This window comes from Caretta caretta, chromosome 11 (genome assembly GCF_965140235.1).
Source record: "Caretta caretta isolate rCarCar2 chromosome 11, rCarCar1.hap1, whole genome shotgun sequence".
In the NCBI taxonomy this organism is placed as follows: Eukaryota; Metazoa; Chordata; order Testudines; family Cheloniidae; genus Caretta; species Caretta caretta.
The window spans coordinates 45,391,743-45,413,033 of NC_134216.1; the positions used below are offsets into that span (position 1 = coordinate 45,391,743).

Genomic DNA, 21,291 nt, shown 5'->3' on the forward strand with positions numbered 1-21,291 from the left:
AGTTGTCTTTGCTTTTGAAGGATCAGTGGGAGTCTTCTCATCCTACCCCCAAATAGGTTTTCTGAGGGAGGGGAAATGGTTCTCAAGTTGATTATCACCATCAATTACAGACGCAGAAAGGAGGACTGAAGACAGGAAAAACACAGACTTGAGCACTGAAAGGAGGACTGAGCATGAGGGGGAAACTTGACACACATAGTTAAGAATGAAAAAATCATGAGCTGGTGTACCTATAGCTGGTGTGACCTCATAAGCCTCCTCATAGATCTCTTCAGCCTTCTTAACCTCCTCATGCTTCTCATAGACCTCTTCAATCACCTGCACCTCCTCATATTTCTCATAGACCTCTTCAGGCTCTGGAACCTCCTCATACTCCTCAATCTCTTCAGGCTCCAGAACCTCCTCATAGATCTCTTCAGGCTCCGGAACCTCCTCATAGATTTCTTCAGGCTCTGGAACCTCCTCATACTCAATCTCTTCATGCTCTGGAACCTCAAACTCTTCTATAGCCTCATAGGTCTCATACTTCTCATACTCCTCATACTCATATTCATACTCCTTTACTGCAGGAACAGGGGGAGCAGCAGGAACAGGCACTCTCTCTTCCCGGGTGGGTTTCTTAGGTACCTCAGGAACTTGGAAGATAGTATTATTACTGTTACTACCTTTAAAGTATTGGAAATGACTTGTACAGAGTAAGACAAAAAGAGTCAACAGAAAACTACATCTTATAAATACAACAGCAAGAAGTTTTTATAAAAAGGAAGAGAGATTCTATGAAAAGTGATCACATTCCAAAATATTTTAGGAACAAGTAAGAGGAATAGATATTTTGAAGAAATTCAGTAAGGCATGTCTCTACCTTTGGCTGGAGGAACTTCCTTTGGTTTAGGAACAGCAGCTGGCACTTTTTCTTCAGGAACAGATCTCTTACGTACCTCAGGGACTTTAAAGATATGGCTTTCTTTTAGGGATTTTAAATGGTTTAACAAAGCAATACAAATAAGAAAGCAATACAAAACACAGTCTCACGATTTTATAGTGCAACAATTAATCTTTGAGACAAGAATACACAGAAATTTGACAGAACAGTCAGAAAACGCTGGTGTTAGAAAGAATAAGATCAACTATTTTAACATATATGATAGCTGTCAAGAATGCATGTACCTTTCACAGCTGGAGGCTCCACTTTTTTAGGAGGAGCAACAGGTATCTTCTCTTCAGGAATAACTTTCTTAGACACCTTAGGCACTTTAAAGACATTACCTGGTTTTAGTATTTTTGTTACACAATATCAAAACCAACGTCCAAGTACATAAATTTACAGACAACAGAAATATAAACCCACAAACAAATATCAAAACACAGAAGTAACACAAGGCACATATATTAAAATGCTTTGTACTAAGAAGTTGAACAATTCACATTAATTAGTGTCAGTGTTCATATTTTCATTATTAAACTATTGTACCTTTAACTGTTGGAGCCTCAACCTTTTTAGGAACAGGTACTTTCTCTTCAGGGACAGGTTTCTTAGGCACTTCTTGCACTTTAAAAGACATTTGATTTTTAAAATTTCATTTTCAAGCAACATCAGAAAAAGAAAGAGGACATAAAATGCCAGGACACAGTGAAAGCAAGAACTGAACTAAAGAACATACTGTAAGTGTTTTTAAGCTGGAATCAGGTTACAAACAACAGACACTTTCTCTACAGGGACAGATTTTTCAGGCAACTCAAACACTTTGCAGATGTTATCTTATGTTAGCAATTTGAGAAATTGTATACATCAGAAACAGAAGGGCAACACAGACAAAAGAATACAAATGCATAGGACAAAATTATAACTGTATCTTGTAAGGCCTACTCCCAGTGAAGTCAATTTCAAAACTTCAGTGGATTCAGGCTCAGCCTCAGATTGGATGTTAGTGCGGTTATTGAAAATGTAAGGGAATAATAACACTGTTTATTCGCCTTGCAATTAATTCATGTACCTTTCGCTGGTGGAGGCTCCATTTTTTTAGGAATGTCTACAGATATTTTTTCTTCTGGGACAGGTTTCTTTGGCACCTCGGGCACTTTAAAGATATTATTTCATTTTAAGAATTTCATTTTCAAGCAACATCAGAAAGAAAAACACAACATAAAACACAAGGACACAAACTTGCACAACAATAACCACTGATATAAAGATTATTCTGTATGTGTATTTCATGGTAACGTTACAGTGGAATTGGGATGTAAGGATCAGCTTGGGCAACTTTCCCGCTGATGGTTATCTACGACACATAATTACCAATCAAACACTATTTGCAACACATATTCACATATTACAAAAAGGGAGTACATAGAAACCCCTTTGGCATCTTATTTTGCATACTAAGAGCTACCAGTGTGTTTGCTTTCTAGTTCAGTTGTAAACCACTCTGCTGAATGGGCATAAAGTTCAGCATCATCGGGTGCTGTCTGTACTCAGTTGCCTTCATTTCTGTTTCTACACAGTTAGGATTTGAGTTCTTGTTACCCAGGCAGATGTGTTTGTACCTTTTTCTGTAGTAGATTTAGCAGTGCATGCTGTGAGATATTAGAATGTACTTCAAATCTCTCAGGCTAAGTATCGGAGATTCTTCAGGGCACAGATCATACCACATCCTTGCCCAAGGGAAAATCAAAGAGAATTCTACCAGACATTTTGTTTAAAAGACACTTTATGCCACACAAACACTATGTGCAGGACACTGCTGCTTTGATTAGCATACAAAAAGCCTCTTAGTTTTGTTCTTGGCAGATCATTATAATTGGAAACCAGTTAATCATTAAAGGTCTGATTCTGAGCCCATTGAAGTCAGTGCCAAAGCTCCCATTGATTTCAATGCTGCAGGATCAAGCCCTGTCTGAGCCCTACTATTCCTTAATAATGAACACTGGGGTATGGAAATGAGGATCTAAATTGTGATCGCCACAACCAAATTCCACTGAAATGTCAACGTCCAAATGACAGAACACTCACTTCCATATACCCCAAAATGATGTACCTTTAGCTGGCGGAGCTTTCTTTACTTTAGGAACAGCAACAGGTACTTTCTCTTCTGGGACAGCTTTCTTGGGCACCTCAGGCACTTTAAAGATATTTTGTTTGAACAAATTTAATTTTTGTACAACATCAGAAACAGAAAACAGAAGATAGCAAACACTTAAAACAACACATAAGAAGGGAATTACACAAATTTATCTGGGTGTGAAAGATTCAATGGAACAAAAAGCTGTATATTATACAAACCCATGCACACACACATATATACACATGTAAACAGTAAGTGTATACACACACACACACACACTTTGAATATGTATAATTACTCTCAATTTGAAGGTGATATACCTTTAGGTGGTGGAGGTTCTGGTTTTTTAGGTGCAGGGATGGGTTCTGTTTTTTTAGGCCCAGCAACAGGAACTTTCTCTTCGGGAACAGCTTTTTTCGGGACAGCAGGCACTTTAAGAAATATTATTTTGATTTATGAATAATTGTTATCCTTTCCACGGCTCCAAAATAGAAAGACAACTTAAAACATAAGGTACAAATGTGTAAAGCAAAAACCAGTTTTCTAAACGCTGCATTATAAGAAACATTCACAGTGTGGGGCTTGATCCTGAACCCAGTGAAATCAATGAGCGGTTTTGCTATTGAGTTCTTTTGGAACAGGATCAGACCCCCTTACTTGTAATGTTCCATATGTGAGCAAGCAATGACAGAATTGCGTGGATGCGTCGCAAACTGATGTACCTTTAGCTGGCGGAGCCTCCACTTTTTTAGGCACTGGAATGGGCACTTCCTCTTCTGGGACAGCTTTCTTGGGCACCTCAGGCACTTTAAAGATATTATTGTACATTGAGAATTTCACTTTTGAACCATAAGATACAGAACAGTGACATGAAGCATAAGACCACAGAATAACAATTCGCAAGAACAGAAATATGTTTCTCCTCATGATGCCCTGAATGATGAAAAGGCGAGTGAAGGGTGAAAGATCAGGATGCACACATTGAATCACACACGGTTGTACCTTTGGCTGGTGGAGCTTCCTTTCTTTCGGGCACGGGAACAGGCACTTTTTCTTCTGGCACAGGTTTCTGTGGCACCTCTGGCACTTTAAAACATGATTTTGGTTGAGAATACCTCCCACATGCCATTCCAAACAGAAAAGCAAAAAGACATGCTCACAAAGATTTCAAATGAAGATATGCCTCCCGAAGAACAAGATAATAAATGTTTATATCAAACATACAACAAAAACACCCTATCACTCCTGGGCAAACACTTTTCAAATCACTTCATATCTTCATGAGCTTGGGAGATTAAATTCATAACTTTACTAGATACTAAAAATCATGGACTCAATTAAGACACTGGATTTATGGCTCATTACAACAATTTGTAACCCGCTAACCCTCCTTTGTCCTACAACTCCAGAGATGCTAATTGCTCATATCACCTTGAATGGTCTCCTCCAACATGTGTTAACTCCTTATGCTCAACTCCTTATGTTCTACCTTATATTTAGCTGTGACACACTGAGTACCTTTTCCAGACTTGAAGAAGAGTTCTGTGTAAGCAAAAAAGCTTGTCTCTTTCACCAACAGAAGTTGGTCAAATAAAGGATATTACCTCACCCACCCCATATCTCTAATATCCTAGGACCAACATGGCTACAACTACGCAGCAAATATACAAGAAGTAGTAAAGTTAATTAAATATTAAACAAAGTTTGATAACTTCAGAGAAGAGGTGATGTACCTTTCACTGGAGGAGCTTCTTTTCTCTTGGGAACAGGTACTTTTTCCTCTGGGATAGGTCTCTTAGGCACCTCAGGCACTTTAAAAATACCATTTTTGTTTTAGGAATTTACTTACAAAACAACAGGAACATAAAGTACAAGAACTCAATTGTAATGCAAGAAAGTTACTCCAGCACAAACAGGTAACACTCAACATCAATTTAATATTAAAAAGACAGGAAACAGCACAATAAAGGGATGTGTTTATTTGTAATGAGCCAAATCCTGCAGTTCTTACTCAGCCATTGATCTGGCAAGGCAAATTTATCTTAATGTCAATGTGGTTTTGCCTTATCCAAGTCTGTAAAGACCACATGGTCTGGCCCTTAAAACTAGGTTATTACAGCTGGTCAGAAATGGCGGTGGTAATGAGGAAATTTGGGGAAAAAATCAATTTTTGGTCAAAATTTAAAAAATTGATGAAAAATTTAGCGCCAATTACTATATCAAGTATCTTTCAGTTGTGATTCTTCTTTTCCTGGTACTAGTATTTTTTTCCTGAGACTACTTTCTTACACTTATTAGGCACTTAATACATTAAATTTAAGATGCTGAATGGCCAGATTTAGAATATATATTAAAGGTTCCATTCTTTTTTCAGAAATTTTGAGTATATTGCTAGTACTCTCTACATGACAAGAAAACATAGGATTTTATCAACTACCTTGCTCACAAACTGGAACTCTTAGCTAATTAGAAGCATCTACAAATTTAATGGTGAACAGCAGAATGTACCAAGACCATTTTCTTCAACGACAAAGGATAAAATTCTGGCGCTATTGAAGGTCAGTGACAGTTTTCTCTTTGGAGCAAAGATTTCACCCAAAGAGTTTCTTTAAAAAAATTGTATTCAACAACCCTGAAACCTCAATACAAATTGAATGATGGGATACTTGGTAGACTGGAAGAAATCACTGACCACCTCCCTGGGTAGGGTAACTGGCCTTGTCATACATTGATTTTCACACATGCTTAACTTTAAGCAAGAGAATAATCCCATTGGCTTGGTCTAGATTAGGAAAAGAGGTCAAAATAAAAGGGAAGTTAACTCCAACATAACAATTTTTTCATGAGTAAAGGCAAGCAGCAACTTTTAGCTTCGTTTAGATGGTCAAGGTAGATATTAAGTAACCTCAGTCTTTTTTCCTAATCTAGACAAACCATATATTTATTTTCAGAGAGCATAGGCTGACCTAGTTTTCACAAGGAAAAAGGCATATTTGTAAAATGTGTTTACTAATGTGTTGAAATCCTTGTGTAGACAATTCAAAGTGTAGTTTTGATATGTATTAGCTGATCAAAGTAAACCCTAAATTCACCTTTAGGGTGGAGCCACTATTGGTAAAATATAAAACAAGAATTTTGATAAGTCCTTAACTTCCTTTTGAAATTCGGATTTCTCCTAAATCACTCAGGCAGTTCTGGATTTTACCCTTTGTCTTTGTGTTATGATGTAAGGTGCTGGACATAGAGTTGGATGGGGAAAGGTTTTTCTGTCCTATGAGAAATGTTGAGAGTTTGAAAAATTTCCCGTCCTCAAATTAGGGCAAAATGTTGAAATCTCAAAAATGTTGATGAACCAACCATTTTAAACAGATGGATTAAGTTGATTACAATGTTTAATGTCAATTTCAACCTTTTAAAATAAAATTTTTAGTATAAATTAACTAACATCTTTTAAAAAGTTGTTTCAAACCAAACATTGAAAATTTTTGTTTTGAAAGTGTCAAAACAGGACAGTTTGAAACTTTTTTTTTTAATATTAGGATTGGGAGATTAGTGGAAGCCTAACATTTTCTGTGAACGGTTTCAGAATCAACAAATAGGTATATTCTTACAATACAATGTTTTGTTGAGAAGTTATGACCTGATTACCCTGTCAGTGGAGATTAATATGTGAGGGTGATGGAGACTTCCAAGCATCCTCACCAACTGTTCTCCCTATGAAAATATTTAAACACTCTGAGAGATGGACTGGATAATCTAATCAGCCCTTTCCATTTCTGGCTTCTGTGATGTTAAAAAAATCCCACAGATGATTTAGGATTTTCCAAAATGCCAAAGTGAAAGTCAATAGGATTTGTGTTCCTAAATCACTTAGGTGCTTTTCGCCACTTAGGCTACCCATCATCAGGATACAAATGCCTTTTCTTGTGATTGTGGACTTGCACTAAGTCAACGGGAATTTAAAATATGGACTGATAACAAGATAAGGCCCCAAACCAGCATGAGATAAAACTGACTGGAACGTTCATTGCCTTATCTGATTACACAGACTCCTTATGCTGCCAATTGCTTATTTACAACATGGAACACTGATTATAGTTACAAAAAATTTTAATGAACAGTAAGCATTCAAACATGCAACACACTTTGAAACACACACCAATAATTAATTATCATAACAAAGGAAAAATAATGTACTGGAGTAATTAAAAGAAAATCATATTTGCAAAACAGAAGAGTTCTATTCTGATTTTATCCCAAAATTTCATTATACCTTTCACTGGTGGGGGAGCCTCTTCTTCATACTGGGGAACTTCCTCCTCCTCCTCTTCCTCGTATTGAGGAACTTCCTCTTCATATTGGGTAACATCCTCCTCCTCATAGTGGGTGACTTCCTCTTCATAGTGGGTAACTTCCTCTTCCTCCTCATAGTGGGTGACCTCTTCTTCATAGTGGGTGACCTCTTCTTCTTCCTCTTCATATTGGGGAACTTCAACATATATTTTTTCTTTTTGGACAACTGTCTTACGTTCTTCAGGCACTTTGAAAAGATATCAATTTAAAGAATTTTAAAAGCCATCACAAAAATACTCATGAACAGAACTATAAAGCTATGAAGCATTGTAATGTAAGAACTAAATCAAATCAAGAATGTTCAGTAAAAATACAAGGCAGAATTCACGGCACATTTACAACACTGACATGCAAAGAACATATGTTTTAATACTACAGAACTATACTACAGTATCTAATGCTATATCCAATGTACCTTTAGCTGGTGGCCTCTTCACTTTTTTAGTAATAGAAATCGGTAATTTTTCTTCTATGACTACTTTCTCAGGAACATCAGCCACTTTAACGATACAGAATATTTACATTTAAAAACTTCAAAAAACACAAACACTAGAGGCAAGAAGCACAAACACTAGAGGCAAGAAGAAAGATATATAAAAAAGGGTATCTAACATAAACATGGCTCACATATCGCCAAGGCAACTGTGCAGCCTGACAATGGAAACATTAAACCATAGTTTTATACAACAACAAAAAAGACATATCATGTCTCAACAAATACATATGAGCAGATGCTCTTTGCTGTACCCACTTCTGCCAACAGTGCATTTATACACATTCCAGGTCAGAGCTCTGGTACAAAATCCAATCAAATCCTGAGAAAATTCAGCCCCTATGTGACCTCAGTGACTGTCTCCTTCCATATGAGGAGAGCAGGGTCCTTCACACAAATATGCCTCTGTGGCTCTCTTTGAGCTTCTCCAGTAAAATCCAGCAAGAGCCCTCTGACAGCCGCTTGAAACAAAGAATTTGTACAGAACAGATAAACGTTCCAACCTCATCGTCCTTGTGTAAGATGGGAGAGAGGGTACAAACAAGCCACTTGCACAGATGGAAGTAGACAGTGATCTTGTGCTTGCAGTAAATTAGAAGTAACTCATGTCCACATGTAGAAAATGACAAGATTTTAACTGAAAAGACTCCAAAAAGCTTATTATGTAAATTATGTTCAGTTTTGCAGATTCATCCAGGAGAGAGTGCACACTTTGTTGGTGGAGTTTCTTCTCTTTTTGAAACAGTACTGGGTATTTTTTTCCTTCTGACTCTGAAATTGCTGGTTATTAGTGTGTGAAGTCATCCAGGAAAAACTACAGTGTGCCCTGGCATTTGGATGACCTTTTAGGATCTCTGAAATAGCAAAGAAGTTGGGAATTTTCTTCTTGGTAGATGGAATCTACTTGGCAGTAATAGGTCTAAGTATTTCTACCTGCATTCTGCAAAGAACAACCTAATCTTTGCTTGTCGCAGCAATTTGCTGTGAGGGTCTAGTTCAAGCAAGTGGATGCTTTTTTTAGATGCCTGAAGCCACAGCCTGAGAAACTCCCACTTCTGGTAACAAGTGTTCTTTTTAGGGCTGTGTGAAATATGCCTAGTATCTTTGTAACTTTCTGGCAGGGCTGGTGCATAAATTTTCAGTGCCTCAAACTTTAATCTTAAGTGTCAGGTAAGTTCAGGTAAATTCAGGTAAGTCTGAACCCATAAACTCAAGATGAAATTGATTGAGCCTGGCAACTTTCATTGGTTTGATTACAAAACCAGCCACATTTGGCCCAAATTGCCCCAGCCAGGAGACTCTGCTGCCCAAGAAAGCTCTGTCCCACTTGCTGCACTTCTACTTGCCTTCTCGGGGAGGCCTGCAGACCTTGACCTCCTCTCCCTTTGGGGACAGCTGGCTCACTCTTCCTTCACAGGCTTTTCTCCGAACTGCAGGCTGGTCTTCTCCCCCATCCTGTTATTTGGGAGGCCAGCAAGGAGCCTCTCCTGCAGTTCTCCCCTTCTCACAGCTCCAAGTGCAGGTGTCCTGTCCATCCTACCAGTTATACTGCTGCACTGAGGCCAAGTCTCACTGCTGTGGCTCTACAAGCCTCTTAATTCACCCAGGGCTGAAACACCCAGAGTGCTCAACAATGGGGTTTCTCAATAGCTTGGAGCACTCTGGGTTCTCTCAGCCCCAGAGTGAGTTCAAGTACTCACAGGGCAGCAGAGGAAGGGCCAGAGGAGCCTTTCCTGTATCACTACTTCCGGATGTGCTGGCTTCCCATAGGAGAGGCAGAAAGGAGGACAGACAGCACAGAAGAGGAAAGCACTTGCGTATTTAGTAGGGAGTTGGCCAGGAAGTTTCCCCTCAGAGGGCAGAGAAAGACAGGCAGCACACTGGTTGCATCCAAGAGAGGAGCTAATTAAATAACCGAGGCCACGTCTATGCTTACTGGGGATCGACACTGCTGCAATCGATGTAGTGGGGATTAATTTAGTGAATCTAGTGAAGACCCACTAAATTGACAGCAGAGCACTCTCTGGTCGACTCCAGTACTCCAGCTCACCAAGAAGAGTAAGGTAAGTCGACGGGAGAGGATCTCCTGTTGATGCAGTGTGGTGTAGACACCCGGGTAAGCTGACCTAAGTGATGTTGACTCCAGGTACGTTATTGACATAGCTGGAGTAGCATAACTTAGGTCAAATTATCCTGGTAGTGTAGACATGGCCAAAGCTTCCCCCAGGAAAACAAAAGAAGTCAGGAATCTCAGGATGGAAGATTTAAGCCTCTTGAGAGCAGAGAAATTCAAAGGGCTTCACTTTCAGGAAAAACATTGGCCTGCCCCAGGTGTAATACAAACTTTTAATCTACACTCATCTTGAAATCCTGAGTTTTGCTTGCAAAACAAAATAGATTTAAAAAAATGGTGGCAAAACTAAAAGATTTCATTCAGGCCTGAAACTCTTTTAGTTTAGTTCATACCTGTGTATGAAACCTCCTCCTCTGTGTGAAGAGAGATGGACATTTCCTCTGACAAAGCCCAATGCTCTTCCACTGTTGGTACATTAAAGATAGAGTCTAGTTTTAGTATTGTTCCTCTGAAACAATATTTGGGGTAGAGGTTATACATTCCCTATCCATTCAATGTGGTTGTTACAGAAATATGACATTTTAATTGCTTTCCTGCCACCTCTGACACCAGATAAAATTGAGGGAAATGCACCCCTACGGCTGCCACTGTATCCCTTAAGGTTCCTAGGATTTTGGTGGAATGTCAGAATTCAAGAGAAGTTACTGTGGCAATATAGTAGTCAGACTGGAGGACCAAGAGCCAGGCAATTATTTCTTTTATAATTTATTCTATGGATGTGGGTACCTTTTGCTGGTGGAGCTGCTTTTCTTTTTGGAACAGCAATGGACACTCTTTCTTCTGTGATAACTGTCTTTGGAACTTCTGGTACTTTAAAAATAATAATTGTAAGAATACTAAATTGCAAAATTCAGATGCTCTCTGTTAATTTATGCTCATGTTAAAGAATTATGGATGAACAAGTACAAAATAAATGCACATTTACAACGTAAGCTTGTGTGTTTAAAAATAGACATGGACTTGAAACCAAACAACAAGCAAACAAGAATTTAAGTTCACAAAGACAACAGGATATGCATTTGGCTTGTGGAATATATATTTTCTGAAGAATAATACCAGATATTTTTCTTCATGGTAAGCTCCTTATGAATTTCAGACATTTTAAATTATTGTGCTGTTTTAGTAACAGCAATGATATTAATAAAAGCATGAAAAGAAAAACAGAAAGAGACATATGCACATAAAAAAGAATGACTAAAAGATATTTACATGACACATTAAGGGCTCTAGAATTTAATTGTTCAGTGTTGCTGGCACCTTCCAGTACATGTAATTTAACTACAAAATTTCACACACCGAAAAAAGATAAAAGAGTTTTTTAAGCCCAAAAGAAAATGAAAGAAGTTAAGGACACAAAGGCATCTTTGAAATAAAAATGCTGATGATGTGAAAAGTCATTGACACTTTTTTAAAGAGAAGACACAGTGAGCTTCTGCATATGAATGATGCTCAATTTATCAAAATTAGTGTGCACCCAAAACAATGATTGCAATTAATAACAGTTTTGAATACACAAGAAATGCAGGGGATCAGCTGTTTTACATAATTTTCTAAATTTTTTGCAGGGCAGAAACCGAAATTCCTTTTAATTTATAACCAAATTAGTATAAACTGTTTGTTTTATTTTAATTAAACCATTCCCAGGTTCAAGGCCTTCTGGTTCCCACTGATTTCTGATATTTGGCAGCCTCCTGTATCACCAGAAAAGAGCTGATTTACCTTTAGCTGGGGGAGCCACCACTTTTTTGTGGACCGGAACGGGCACTTTCTCTTCCGGCACAGCTTTCTTGGGAACTTCTGGCACTTTAAAGAGATTTTTTACTTTTAGGAGATTTGAATTACACACAAACAGTAAAAACAATCAGGCAACAAAAGTACAAGCACAGAGACCTGACATTTTTGTAAGTTAAATAAGGAAACAAAAGCATACACCAGAATCTACATTTTATGTAATGGAACTAAACTATTCTAGATACAAGACATTAATAACAGACAAGCATCTATTGCATAGTTTGAAAAGGCAATGTACCTCTTTTTCGTGGAGCCTCCTCCTTTTCAGAGATGGCTACTTTTTCTTCGGTGATAATTTTCCTGTGCACTTCAGTCACTTTAAAAATATCAAACGTAGGAATATTTAATTGCAATATTTGGAAGGTGCTTTAATAATAAGCAGCTAGAAATAAATCTTTTTAATCTTAATTGATTTTTGATGAAAGAAAATATACATGAAATTTCACTGAATACAAAAATGAGATAGTAAAAGAAGAAGGAACAATTTACAAAAACAGTATAAAGGACACAAGTGATAGTTTATACATAGTGAAGATCTAGACAGAGGTTACTGTCACTAAAACACAAAATATCTACATGAAAAACATTTGAAACGAACAAACAAACAAACATAAGGTGTAAGATAAAGCAACAGATAAAGACATCTAGAGAATATTATTTTCATTAGTTTACCTTTGGTGAATTGAGGTTCTTCTATTTCAACAGCAACAGGAGGTATCCATTCTTCTGGTGGTTTTTTCTTAAGTACTTTAAAAATATTGTGTAATTTTAGAAAATTGGAATGATTTCAATACTAAACTAAAAAGAAAAAAAGCAACATAGAAATCTCACTATGAATACAACTGGCAATGGACACAAACAGGCACATGTACTTGTGTAATGCTAAAAAATTAAAAGCATCTAAACTACATTTTACTCAACAAGGTAAGAAGTTAAAGACTGAAATTGAAAGAAAGACATTTTTCCAAGTTATAGGAAGCAAAAAACTGATGTACCTCTAGCTGGCGGGGCCTCTGCCTTTTTAGGAACAGGGACAGGCACTTTCTCCTCAGGAACAGCTTTCTTACGAACTTCAGGCACTTTAGAAAGAAGAGTTTTAAGAATATTGATCTCTAGTATTCTGAATATATTTTGTATGTAACATTAGTGTTTCCTTCGTTTAATAATAACCAAAGTGTTTATGTAAGGAAAAACAAATAATAGTATACAGAACACACCGTTGTAATGCAAACAGTCAGACTGTGATTTATAAGAAACTCACATTTTTATTAACAGACACTAAAACCAAGAACATGAGAAGAGAAGACCTGTGTCATGTCTTTCAAGGTAAGGAAGAATCATTTTAATTAGTAACTTATACCTTTCACTGGTGGAGCTTCCTCAATTTTAGGAGCAGCAGGAACTTTTGGTGGTGGGACAACTTTCTTAGGCTTCTCAGGCACTTAAAAATATTACAGTGTATAGTTTAAGAAATAGGAAAAGTATCAAAACAGTAAGGAAACACTTGGTTAGTCAAAAGAGAAGTTTGTAACACACATGTAATAGGGACATACATCAAAAACAACAAAATCAGAAACACTGAGATGTAGAACAATTGACATTTGATATTTAAGAGTTGATGTACCTTTAGCAGGTGGGACTTCCACTTTTTTGGGAACAGGGACAGGTACTTCCTCCTCTACATAGAAAGGCTCTTCTTCAGTCACTTTAAAGATATTAATGTTAAAGATACAGAATTGATGTATTTGGCATGTTTGATCTAGTCCTTGGTTAGTGTATCTATGGAATGCTTGATTTAGGAAATCTAATTAACCCAGTCTCACCTGCACTAGGAGTACTGCCTATCCCCAAAATAGTAGCAAGATCCAAACTGTGTAGCAATTTACTGATATCTGAGAACCGGGACATACAATAAACACAGCGGGTGTGCCTCTGTGAGTGTAAAATGGAGTCTTAGATGGAGAGACCAGTTCGTAGATTTGGGTTTGGGATGTAGACATTTATGTCAAGCAGTAGTCTTTTGTGGTGAGCCAAATCCTTTCTTATATTATAGTCTCTGTTGAATTTGTTTTAGATAAACATTAGGTGGTTGAAGGAAAGGTAGCTAATTTACTGAAAGGTTTGGCTCAGATTTCAAAACATGGTTTTCATTTGCCATATATTTTAAAGTCAGTGCTGTCATTTTCTAGGAACTCTGAACAAAAAGATTGGGAAGAAAATCACATCAGGCTAATGTTAGCTTCTTTTTCATGATGCCTTCTCCTTTTGGACACAATCCTGCAAAGGGCTGAGCTACTGTAGGTATGAAGTGCCCTCAAAGACTGATCCAACTCCCCCGGAAGTCAATGGAGTCACTGTCAATGACTTAAGTGGGAAATGGACCAGGCCTGAACACTCAATACTGCTAGGAGATGCTCAGTGCTTTGCAGGGCTAGATCTAATGCCCACTGAAGCTAGTTGAAAGTCTCCCATTGACCTGAGTGAGACACTAGGAATACATAAATCTCACTGGAATTTGTCATCTTGAGAATTCAGCTGGATACAGACAGATTCAACATGTCACGTGCAGAGGGAATTCAGGCAATGGCTTTGTGTTCTTTGCTCTATGCAGTGTGAAGTTACCTGTGTTACAGATCCACCAGTATATTTTTAAAGGTTACAGGTGTCTCCATAAGTTTGCTCATTCTCACAAAACAACAAACAAACAAGAATTTAAGTTAACAGAGCCAACAGAGCAACTTAAACTTTAATGCACCAACAGCGGGATGTATATTTGGCTTGCAGAATTTCTACTTTTTGGAGAGTAGTAGCATGTTTCCTTTTCTTTTGGGTAAGCTCCCTAGGCACTTCACTTTATATTATTGTGCAGTTTTAGTAATAGCAAAGATATTTATAAAAGCATGAAAAGAAAAACAGAAAGAGACATATGCACACACAAAAAAAGAATGTCTAAAGCATATATACATGACACAGTAAGGACTCTAGAATTTGAATGTAAGATTTTTCAGCATTCCTGGTATTTTCCATTACATGTAATTTAATTAAAAAATTTTACACACAGAAAAAACATAAGAGACAGCATATTAAATCCACAAGAAAATGACAGATGTTAAGGACACAAGACCATCTTTCAAAAAAATGCTGATGATCTGAAAAGACGTTGATACTTTCTTTTCAGAAGAGACAATGAGCTTCTTCATATGATTGATGCTCAGTTTATGAAAATTAGCGTGTACCCAAAACAACTACGCATTCATAGCAGTTTTGAATGCACAAGAAATGCAGGAGACTGACCGTTTTATATAATTTTCTGCATTTTTTTGCAGGGCAGAAACAATCAAAATTCTATTTAATTTATGATCAAGAAAGTATAAGCTTTTTTTTCAAAAAAAAAATCAAACAATTCCCAGGTTCAAGGCCTGCCGGTTCCCACTGATTTCTGATATGTAGAAGCCTCTTATTTCACCAGAAACAGCTTATGTACCTTTAGTTGGTGGAGCCACCACTTTTTTGTGGACCGGAACGGGCACTTTCTCTTCTGGCACAGCTTTCTTGGGAACTTCTGGCACTTTAAAGATATTGTTCATTTTTAGGTGTTTTGAATTACTCACAAATGGCAAAAATAATAGGCAACAAAAATACAAACACAGAGGCCTGATACTTGTGTAAGTCAAATAAGGAAATTAAAGCATAAACCAGAATCTATATTTTATGCAACATAATTAGGCAGTTCAGGACACAAGACAATATTAAGAGAGAAACATCTGCTGCATGGCTTCAAAAGGCAATGTACCTCTCTTTGGTGGAGCTTCCTCCTTTTCAGTGACAGCTACTTTTTCTTGGGTGATAATTTTCCTGTGCATTTCAGTCACTTTAAAAATATCAAACGTAGGAATAGTTAATTGTAATATGTGGAATGCACTTTAATAATAGGCAGCTAGAAATAAGTCTTTCTAATCTTGACTGATTTTTGTTGAAAGAAAATATACATGAAATTTCACTGAATACAAAAATGAGACAGAAGAAGAAGGAACAATTTAGAAAAACAGTACAAAGGACACAAGTGATAGTCTATATACAATGAAGATCCAAACAGAAGTTACTGTCACTAAAACACAAAATATCTACATGAAAAACATTTGAAACAAATAAACAACAAAATGTGTAAGATAAAGAAAAAGATTAAGACATCTAGAGAATATCAATTTTCATTAGTTTACCTTTGGTGAATTGAGGTTCTTCTATTTCAATAGCAACCGGGGGTATCCATTCTTCTGGTGGTTTTTTCTTAAGTACTTTAAAAATATTGTGTAATTTTAGAAAATTGGAATGATTTCAATACCAAAGAAACCAAAAGAAAAAGGAACACACAAATCTCAGTATAAATACACTGGCAATTGACACAAACAGGCACATGTACTTGTTTAATGCTAAAAAAATTAAAAGTATCTAAGCTATATTTTACTGATCAAGATAAGATTGAAAAGATTAAAGATTGAAATTGAAAGAAAGACATTTTTCTGTGTTATAGGACGCAAAGAAAGAATATACCTTTAGCTGGTGGGGCTTCCACTTTTTTAGGAGCAGGTACAAGTACTTCCTCCTCTATGTAGTAAGGCTCTTCTTCACACACTTTAAAGATATTAATGTTAAGAATACAGAAGTGACCTATTCGGTATATTTGGTCTATTATTGCATATATTACCTTCACAAGTAATGAAATGATTAAAAAAGAATAACCAACAAAGAGTACTGACACCCACAACACATATATTTGCTGCTTCGTTTTCCAGATTGTTTCCTTGATAACACTTGTAAACTTTCAGAAAAACTATGGTGTGAAAAAGACAAATGGAGTCCTTGGTTAGTGTATCTATGGAATGCTTGATTTAGAAAATTTAATTCACCCAGTCTTCACTTGCACTAGGAGTACTGCCTATCCCCCAAATAGTAGCAAGATCCAAACTGTGTAGCAATTTACTGATATCTGAGAACCAGGACATACAATAAACTCTAAGGGTGTGGCTGCTTAAATGTGAAATGGAGTCTTAAGGTATATTTACAGTGCAAAACCCAAACAAACAAAACCCGTAGGAAGGAGTCTCAAGGCTTGGTTACACTTGCGAGTTAGAGTGCATTAAAGCAGCCCCAGGCGCCCTAGCTCACTACCCTTCCACACTGGCAAAGCACGTAGAGCGCTCTGACTCCACGGCTAGAGCTAGACACACGGCTCCGCCTTGGTGAGAAGATTAACGCTATTGCGCCTTGGCTGAAACGCCCGGGCGTCAGTGTGAAAGAGGTGTTGCATTACTGTGCTCTGATCAGCCTCTGGAAACGTACCATAATCCCCTTAAGTCAAGTGACCACTCTTCCCAATGTTTTGAACTCACTGTAGAAATGCGGATATGCCGTCTGAAAGCTCCATTTCCGACAGCCGGCTGCTTATCTGCTCCGAGACAAAGCAACCATTAGTGTGGAATGTTGTGTGTGAGAGAGAGAGAGGCGGGGGGGGGGTCTGCTGCTATCTGAACTTACAAGACAGCATGCTGACATGCTCTCAGCTCCCCCCAAAGCCCACTCTCTCTTCCCCCACATACACACAACACACTCCCTGTCACACTCAACCCCACCCCTGCCCATTTGAAAAGAACATTGCAGCCACTTGCCTGCTGGAATAGCTACCACAATGCACTGCTCTCTGTGGCCATTGCAAAAGCTGCTAATGTGGCCACACCAGTGTGATTGTAGCTGTCAGGGTAGACAGACTGCAGTGCTTTCCTTACTGCGCTCTCCGAAGGCTGGTTTAACTCAAAGCACTCTACATCTGCAAGTGTAGCCATGCCTTCAGAGTCAGGGTCAACATACGTGGATTCTCACTACAGGGATTTAAAATAGCAGTTTAGACGTTCCTCCTTGGGCTGGAGCTCAGAAACCAGTGATGGGAGGGGTCTCAAAGCCTGGGCTCCAACCTGAGCAGAATGTTTACACTTGTATTTTTAGTGCTGTAGCCTGACCCTCACAAACCAGAGTTAGTTGACCCAGACTTTGAAACTCACTTTTTTTTTTGTTTTTTGTTTTTTTTTGCAGTGTTGATGTACAACAAGATAGTTTCTAGCCGCAACAGGGAAATGGGCAGACCACCTGGTAGAGTTAGGTTGGGGATATATGCATTTAATTCAAGCGGAAATAGTTGTGCTGAGCCAAGTCCTTTCTTTTATTACAGCCTCTGCTGAATTTGTTTTAGAGAAATACTGGCTGGACAAAGGAAAGTAGGCTAATTTACTGGACGGTTTTAGCTCAGATTTCAAAATATAATTTTCATTTGTCATATAACTTAAGATTAGTGCTACCATTTTCTGCAAAGTCTTAACAAAAAGACTAGGAAGGAAATCACATCACAATAATGTAAGATACTTTTTTTAAGGTGCCTCCTGCCTCTGGACATGATCCTGCAACACGCTGAGCTACTGTAGGTATGAAGGGCCCTCAGAAACTGATTTAACTTCCCCAGTGTCAATGACTGATTTAACTTCCCCAGTGTCAATGACTCAATGACTTATTTGGGAATTGGGTCAGTCCAGAACACTCAGTACCTCCAGGAGTTGCTCAGCACTTTGCAGGGCTAGATATAATGCCCCCTCAAATCAATTGAAGGTTTCCCATTGACCTCAGTGAGACCCTAGGAACACATAGATCTCACTGGAATTTGTCATCTTGAGAATTCAGCTGGATACAGGCAGACTCAACATGTCACATGCAGAGGGAATTCAGGCAATGGTTTTGTACTTGCTGCTCTTTGTTACCTGTGTTATCTGTGGTACAGATCCACCAGTATATTTTTAAAGGTTACAGGTGTCTCCATAAGTTTGCTCATTCTCACAAAACAACAAGCAAACGTGAATTTCAGTTAACAGAGACAGCAGAGCAACTTAAATTTTAATGCACCAATAGCTGGACATATATTTGTTTTGCAGAATTTATACTTTTGGAGAGTAGTAGCATGTTTCCTTTTCTTTTGGGTAAACTTGCTAGGCACTTCAGACATTTTAAATTATTGTGTAGGTTTAGTAACAGCAACATGAAATCAAGAACATTCAGTAAAAACACAAGGCAGAATTCATGGCACATTTACAGCACAGACATACAAAGAACATTATATGTTGGATCAAATGCTATATCCAATGTACCTTTAGCTGGTGGCTTCTTCACTTTTTTAGTAATAGAAATTGGTAATATTTCTTCTATGACTACTCTCTCGGGAACATCAGGCACTTTAAAGATACAGAATATTTACATTTAAAAACTTTAAAAAACAATGTACAGAAGCATAAATGCTAGAGGCAAGATGTAGAACACAAATACACAATGGTGTAATTCAATAATACAGAAGAAAAATATATAAAAAAGGGTAACATAATTATATGTGGCTCACAGATCACCAAGGCAACTGCAGATTGGCGAGGTATTATGGAAGCATTAGACCATAATTTAATACAACAACAAAAAGACATATCATGTCTCAACATATACATATAAGCAGATGCTCTTTGCTGTACCCACTTCTCCCAACACTGCATTTATACACATTCCAGGTCAGAGTTCTGGTACAAAATCCAATCAAATCCTGAAAAAATTCAGGCCCTCTGTGACTTCAGTGATTGCCCCTTTCCGTATGAGGAGAGCAGGGTCCTTCATACAAATGTGCCTCTGTGGCTTCTCCAGTAAATACAGCAAGAGCCCTCTGACAGCCACTTGAGACAAAGAATTTGTACAGAACAGATAAACATTCCAATCCCATCGTTCTAGCGTAAGATGGGAGAGTGGGTACAAACAAGCCAGTTGCACAGATGGAAGTAGACAGTGATCTTGTGCTTGCAGTAAATTAGAAGTAACCCATGTCTACATGTAGAAAATGACAAGATTTTAACTGTAAAGACTCCAAAAAGCTTATTATGTAGATTATGTTCAGTTTTGCAGATTCATCCAGGAGAGAGTGCACACTTTGTTGGTGGAGTTTCTTCTCTTTTTGAAACAGTACTGGGTATTTTTTTCCTTCTGACTCTGAAATTGCTGGTTATTAGTGTGTGAAGTCATCCAGGAAAAACTACAGTGTGCCCTGGCATTTGGATGACCTTTTAGGATCTCTGAAATAGCAAAGAAGTTGGGAATTTTCTTCTTGGTAGATGGAATCTACTTGGCAATAATAGGTCTAAGTATTTCTACCTACATTCTGCAAGGAACAACCTAATCTTTGCTTCTAGAACCAATTTGCTGTGAAGGTCTAGTTCAAGCAGGTGGATGCTTTTTTTAGATACCTGAAGCCACAGCCTGCAAATCTCCCTCTTCTGGTAACAAGTGTTCTTTTTAGGCTGTGTGAAATAAGCCCAGTTTCTTTGTAACTTTCTGGCAGGACTGGTGCATAAATTTTCAGCGCCACACCTTTAATCTTAAGTGTCAGGTAAGTCTGAACCCATAAACTCAAGATGAAATTGATTGAGCCTGGCAACTTTCATTGGTTTGATTACAAAACCAGCCACATTTGCCCCAAATTGCCCCAGCCAGGAGACTCTGCTGCCCAAGAAAGCTCTGTCCCACTCGCTGCACTTCTACTTGCCTTCTCAGGGAGGCCTGTAGACCTTGACCTCCTCTCCCTTTGGGGACAGCTGGCTCACTCTTCCTTCACAGGCTCTTCTCCGAACTGCTGAAACACCCAGAGTGCTCAACAATGGGGTTTCTCAATAGCTTGGAGCACTCTGGGTTCTCTCAGCCCCAGAGTGAGTTCAAGTACTCACAGGGCAGCAGAGGAAGGGCCAGAGGAGCCTTTCCTGTATCACTACTTCCGGATGTGCTGGCTTCCCATAGGAGTGGCAGAAAGGAGGACAGACAGCACAGAAGAGGAAAGCACTTGCGTATTTAGTAGGGAGTTGGCCAGGAAGTTTCCCCTCAGAGGGCAGAGAAAGACAGGCAGCACACTGGTTGCATCCAAGAGAGGAGCTAATTAAATAACCGAGGCCACGTCTATGCTTACTGGGGATCGACACTGCTGCAATCGATGTAGTGGGGATTAATTTAGTGAATCTAGTGAAGACCCACTAAATTGACAGCAGAGCACTCTCTGGTCGACTCCAGTACTCCAGCTCACCAAGAAGAGTAAGGTAAGTCGACGGGAGAGGATCTCCTGTTGATGCAGTGTGGTGTAGACACCCGGGTAAGCTGACCTAAGTGATGTTGACTCCAGGTACGTTATTGACATAGCTGGAGTAGCATAACTTAGGTCAAATTATCCTGGTAGTGTAGACATGGCCAAAGCTTCCCCCAGGAAAACAAAAGAAGTCAGGAATCTCAGGATGGAAGATTTAAGCCTCTTGAGAGCAGAGAAATTCAAAGGGCTTCACTTTCAGGAAAAACATTGGCCTGCCCCAGGTGTAATACAAACTTTTAATCTACACTCATCTTGA

At 38.3% G+C, this 21,291-nt stretch overlaps 1 protein-coding gene across 1 annotated transcript in view; it reads right to left on the minus strand.

Annotated features, from left to right (window-relative positions):
• TTN (titin) overlaps window positions 1–21,291 on the minus strand; it is a 311,267-nt gene that overhangs the window by 140,579 nt on the left and 149,397 nt on the right. Inside the window, exons 141-163 of the mRNA XM_075117654.1 lie at window positions 18,979–19,104; window positions 16,385–16,465; window positions 16,054–16,128; window positions 15,627–15,704; window positions 15,318–15,401; window positions 13,458–13,538; window positions 13,194–13,274; window positions 12,829–12,912; window positions 12,506–12,580; window positions 12,072–12,149; window positions 11,762–11,845; window positions 7,831–7,914; window positions 7,336–7,602; window positions 4,796–4,873; window positions 4,065–4,148; window positions 3,785–3,868; window positions 3,383–3,493; window positions 3,036–3,119; window positions 1,995–2,078; window positions 1,472–1,549; window positions 1,168–1,266; window positions 863–964; window positions 231–665 (exon numbers count right to left, since the gene is read on the minus strand). Of these exons, the coding sequence (XP_074973755.1) occupies window positions 231–665; window positions 863–964; window positions 1,168–1,266; window positions 1,472–1,549; window positions 1,995–2,078; window positions 3,036–3,119; window positions 3,383–3,493; window positions 3,785–3,868; window positions 4,065–4,148; window positions 4,796–4,873; window positions 7,336–7,602; window positions 7,831–7,914; window positions 11,762–11,845; window positions 12,072–12,149; window positions 12,506–12,580; window positions 12,829–12,912; window positions 13,194–13,274; window positions 13,458–13,538; window positions 15,318–15,401; window positions 15,627–15,704; window positions 16,054–16,128; window positions 16,385–16,465; window positions 18,979–19,104 (2,517 nt within the window). The remainder of the gene's footprint in view (window positions 1–230; window positions 666–862; window positions 965–1,167; window positions 1,267–1,471; window positions 1,550–1,994; window positions 2,079–3,035; window positions 3,120–3,382; window positions 3,494–3,784; window positions 3,869–4,064; window positions 4,149–4,795; window positions 4,874–7,335; window positions 7,603–7,830; window positions 7,915–11,761; window positions 11,846–12,071; window positions 12,150–12,505; window positions 12,581–12,828; window positions 12,913–13,193; window positions 13,275–13,457; window positions 13,539–15,317; window positions 15,402–15,626; window positions 15,705–16,053; window positions 16,129–16,384; window positions 16,466–18,978; window positions 19,105–21,291) is intronic.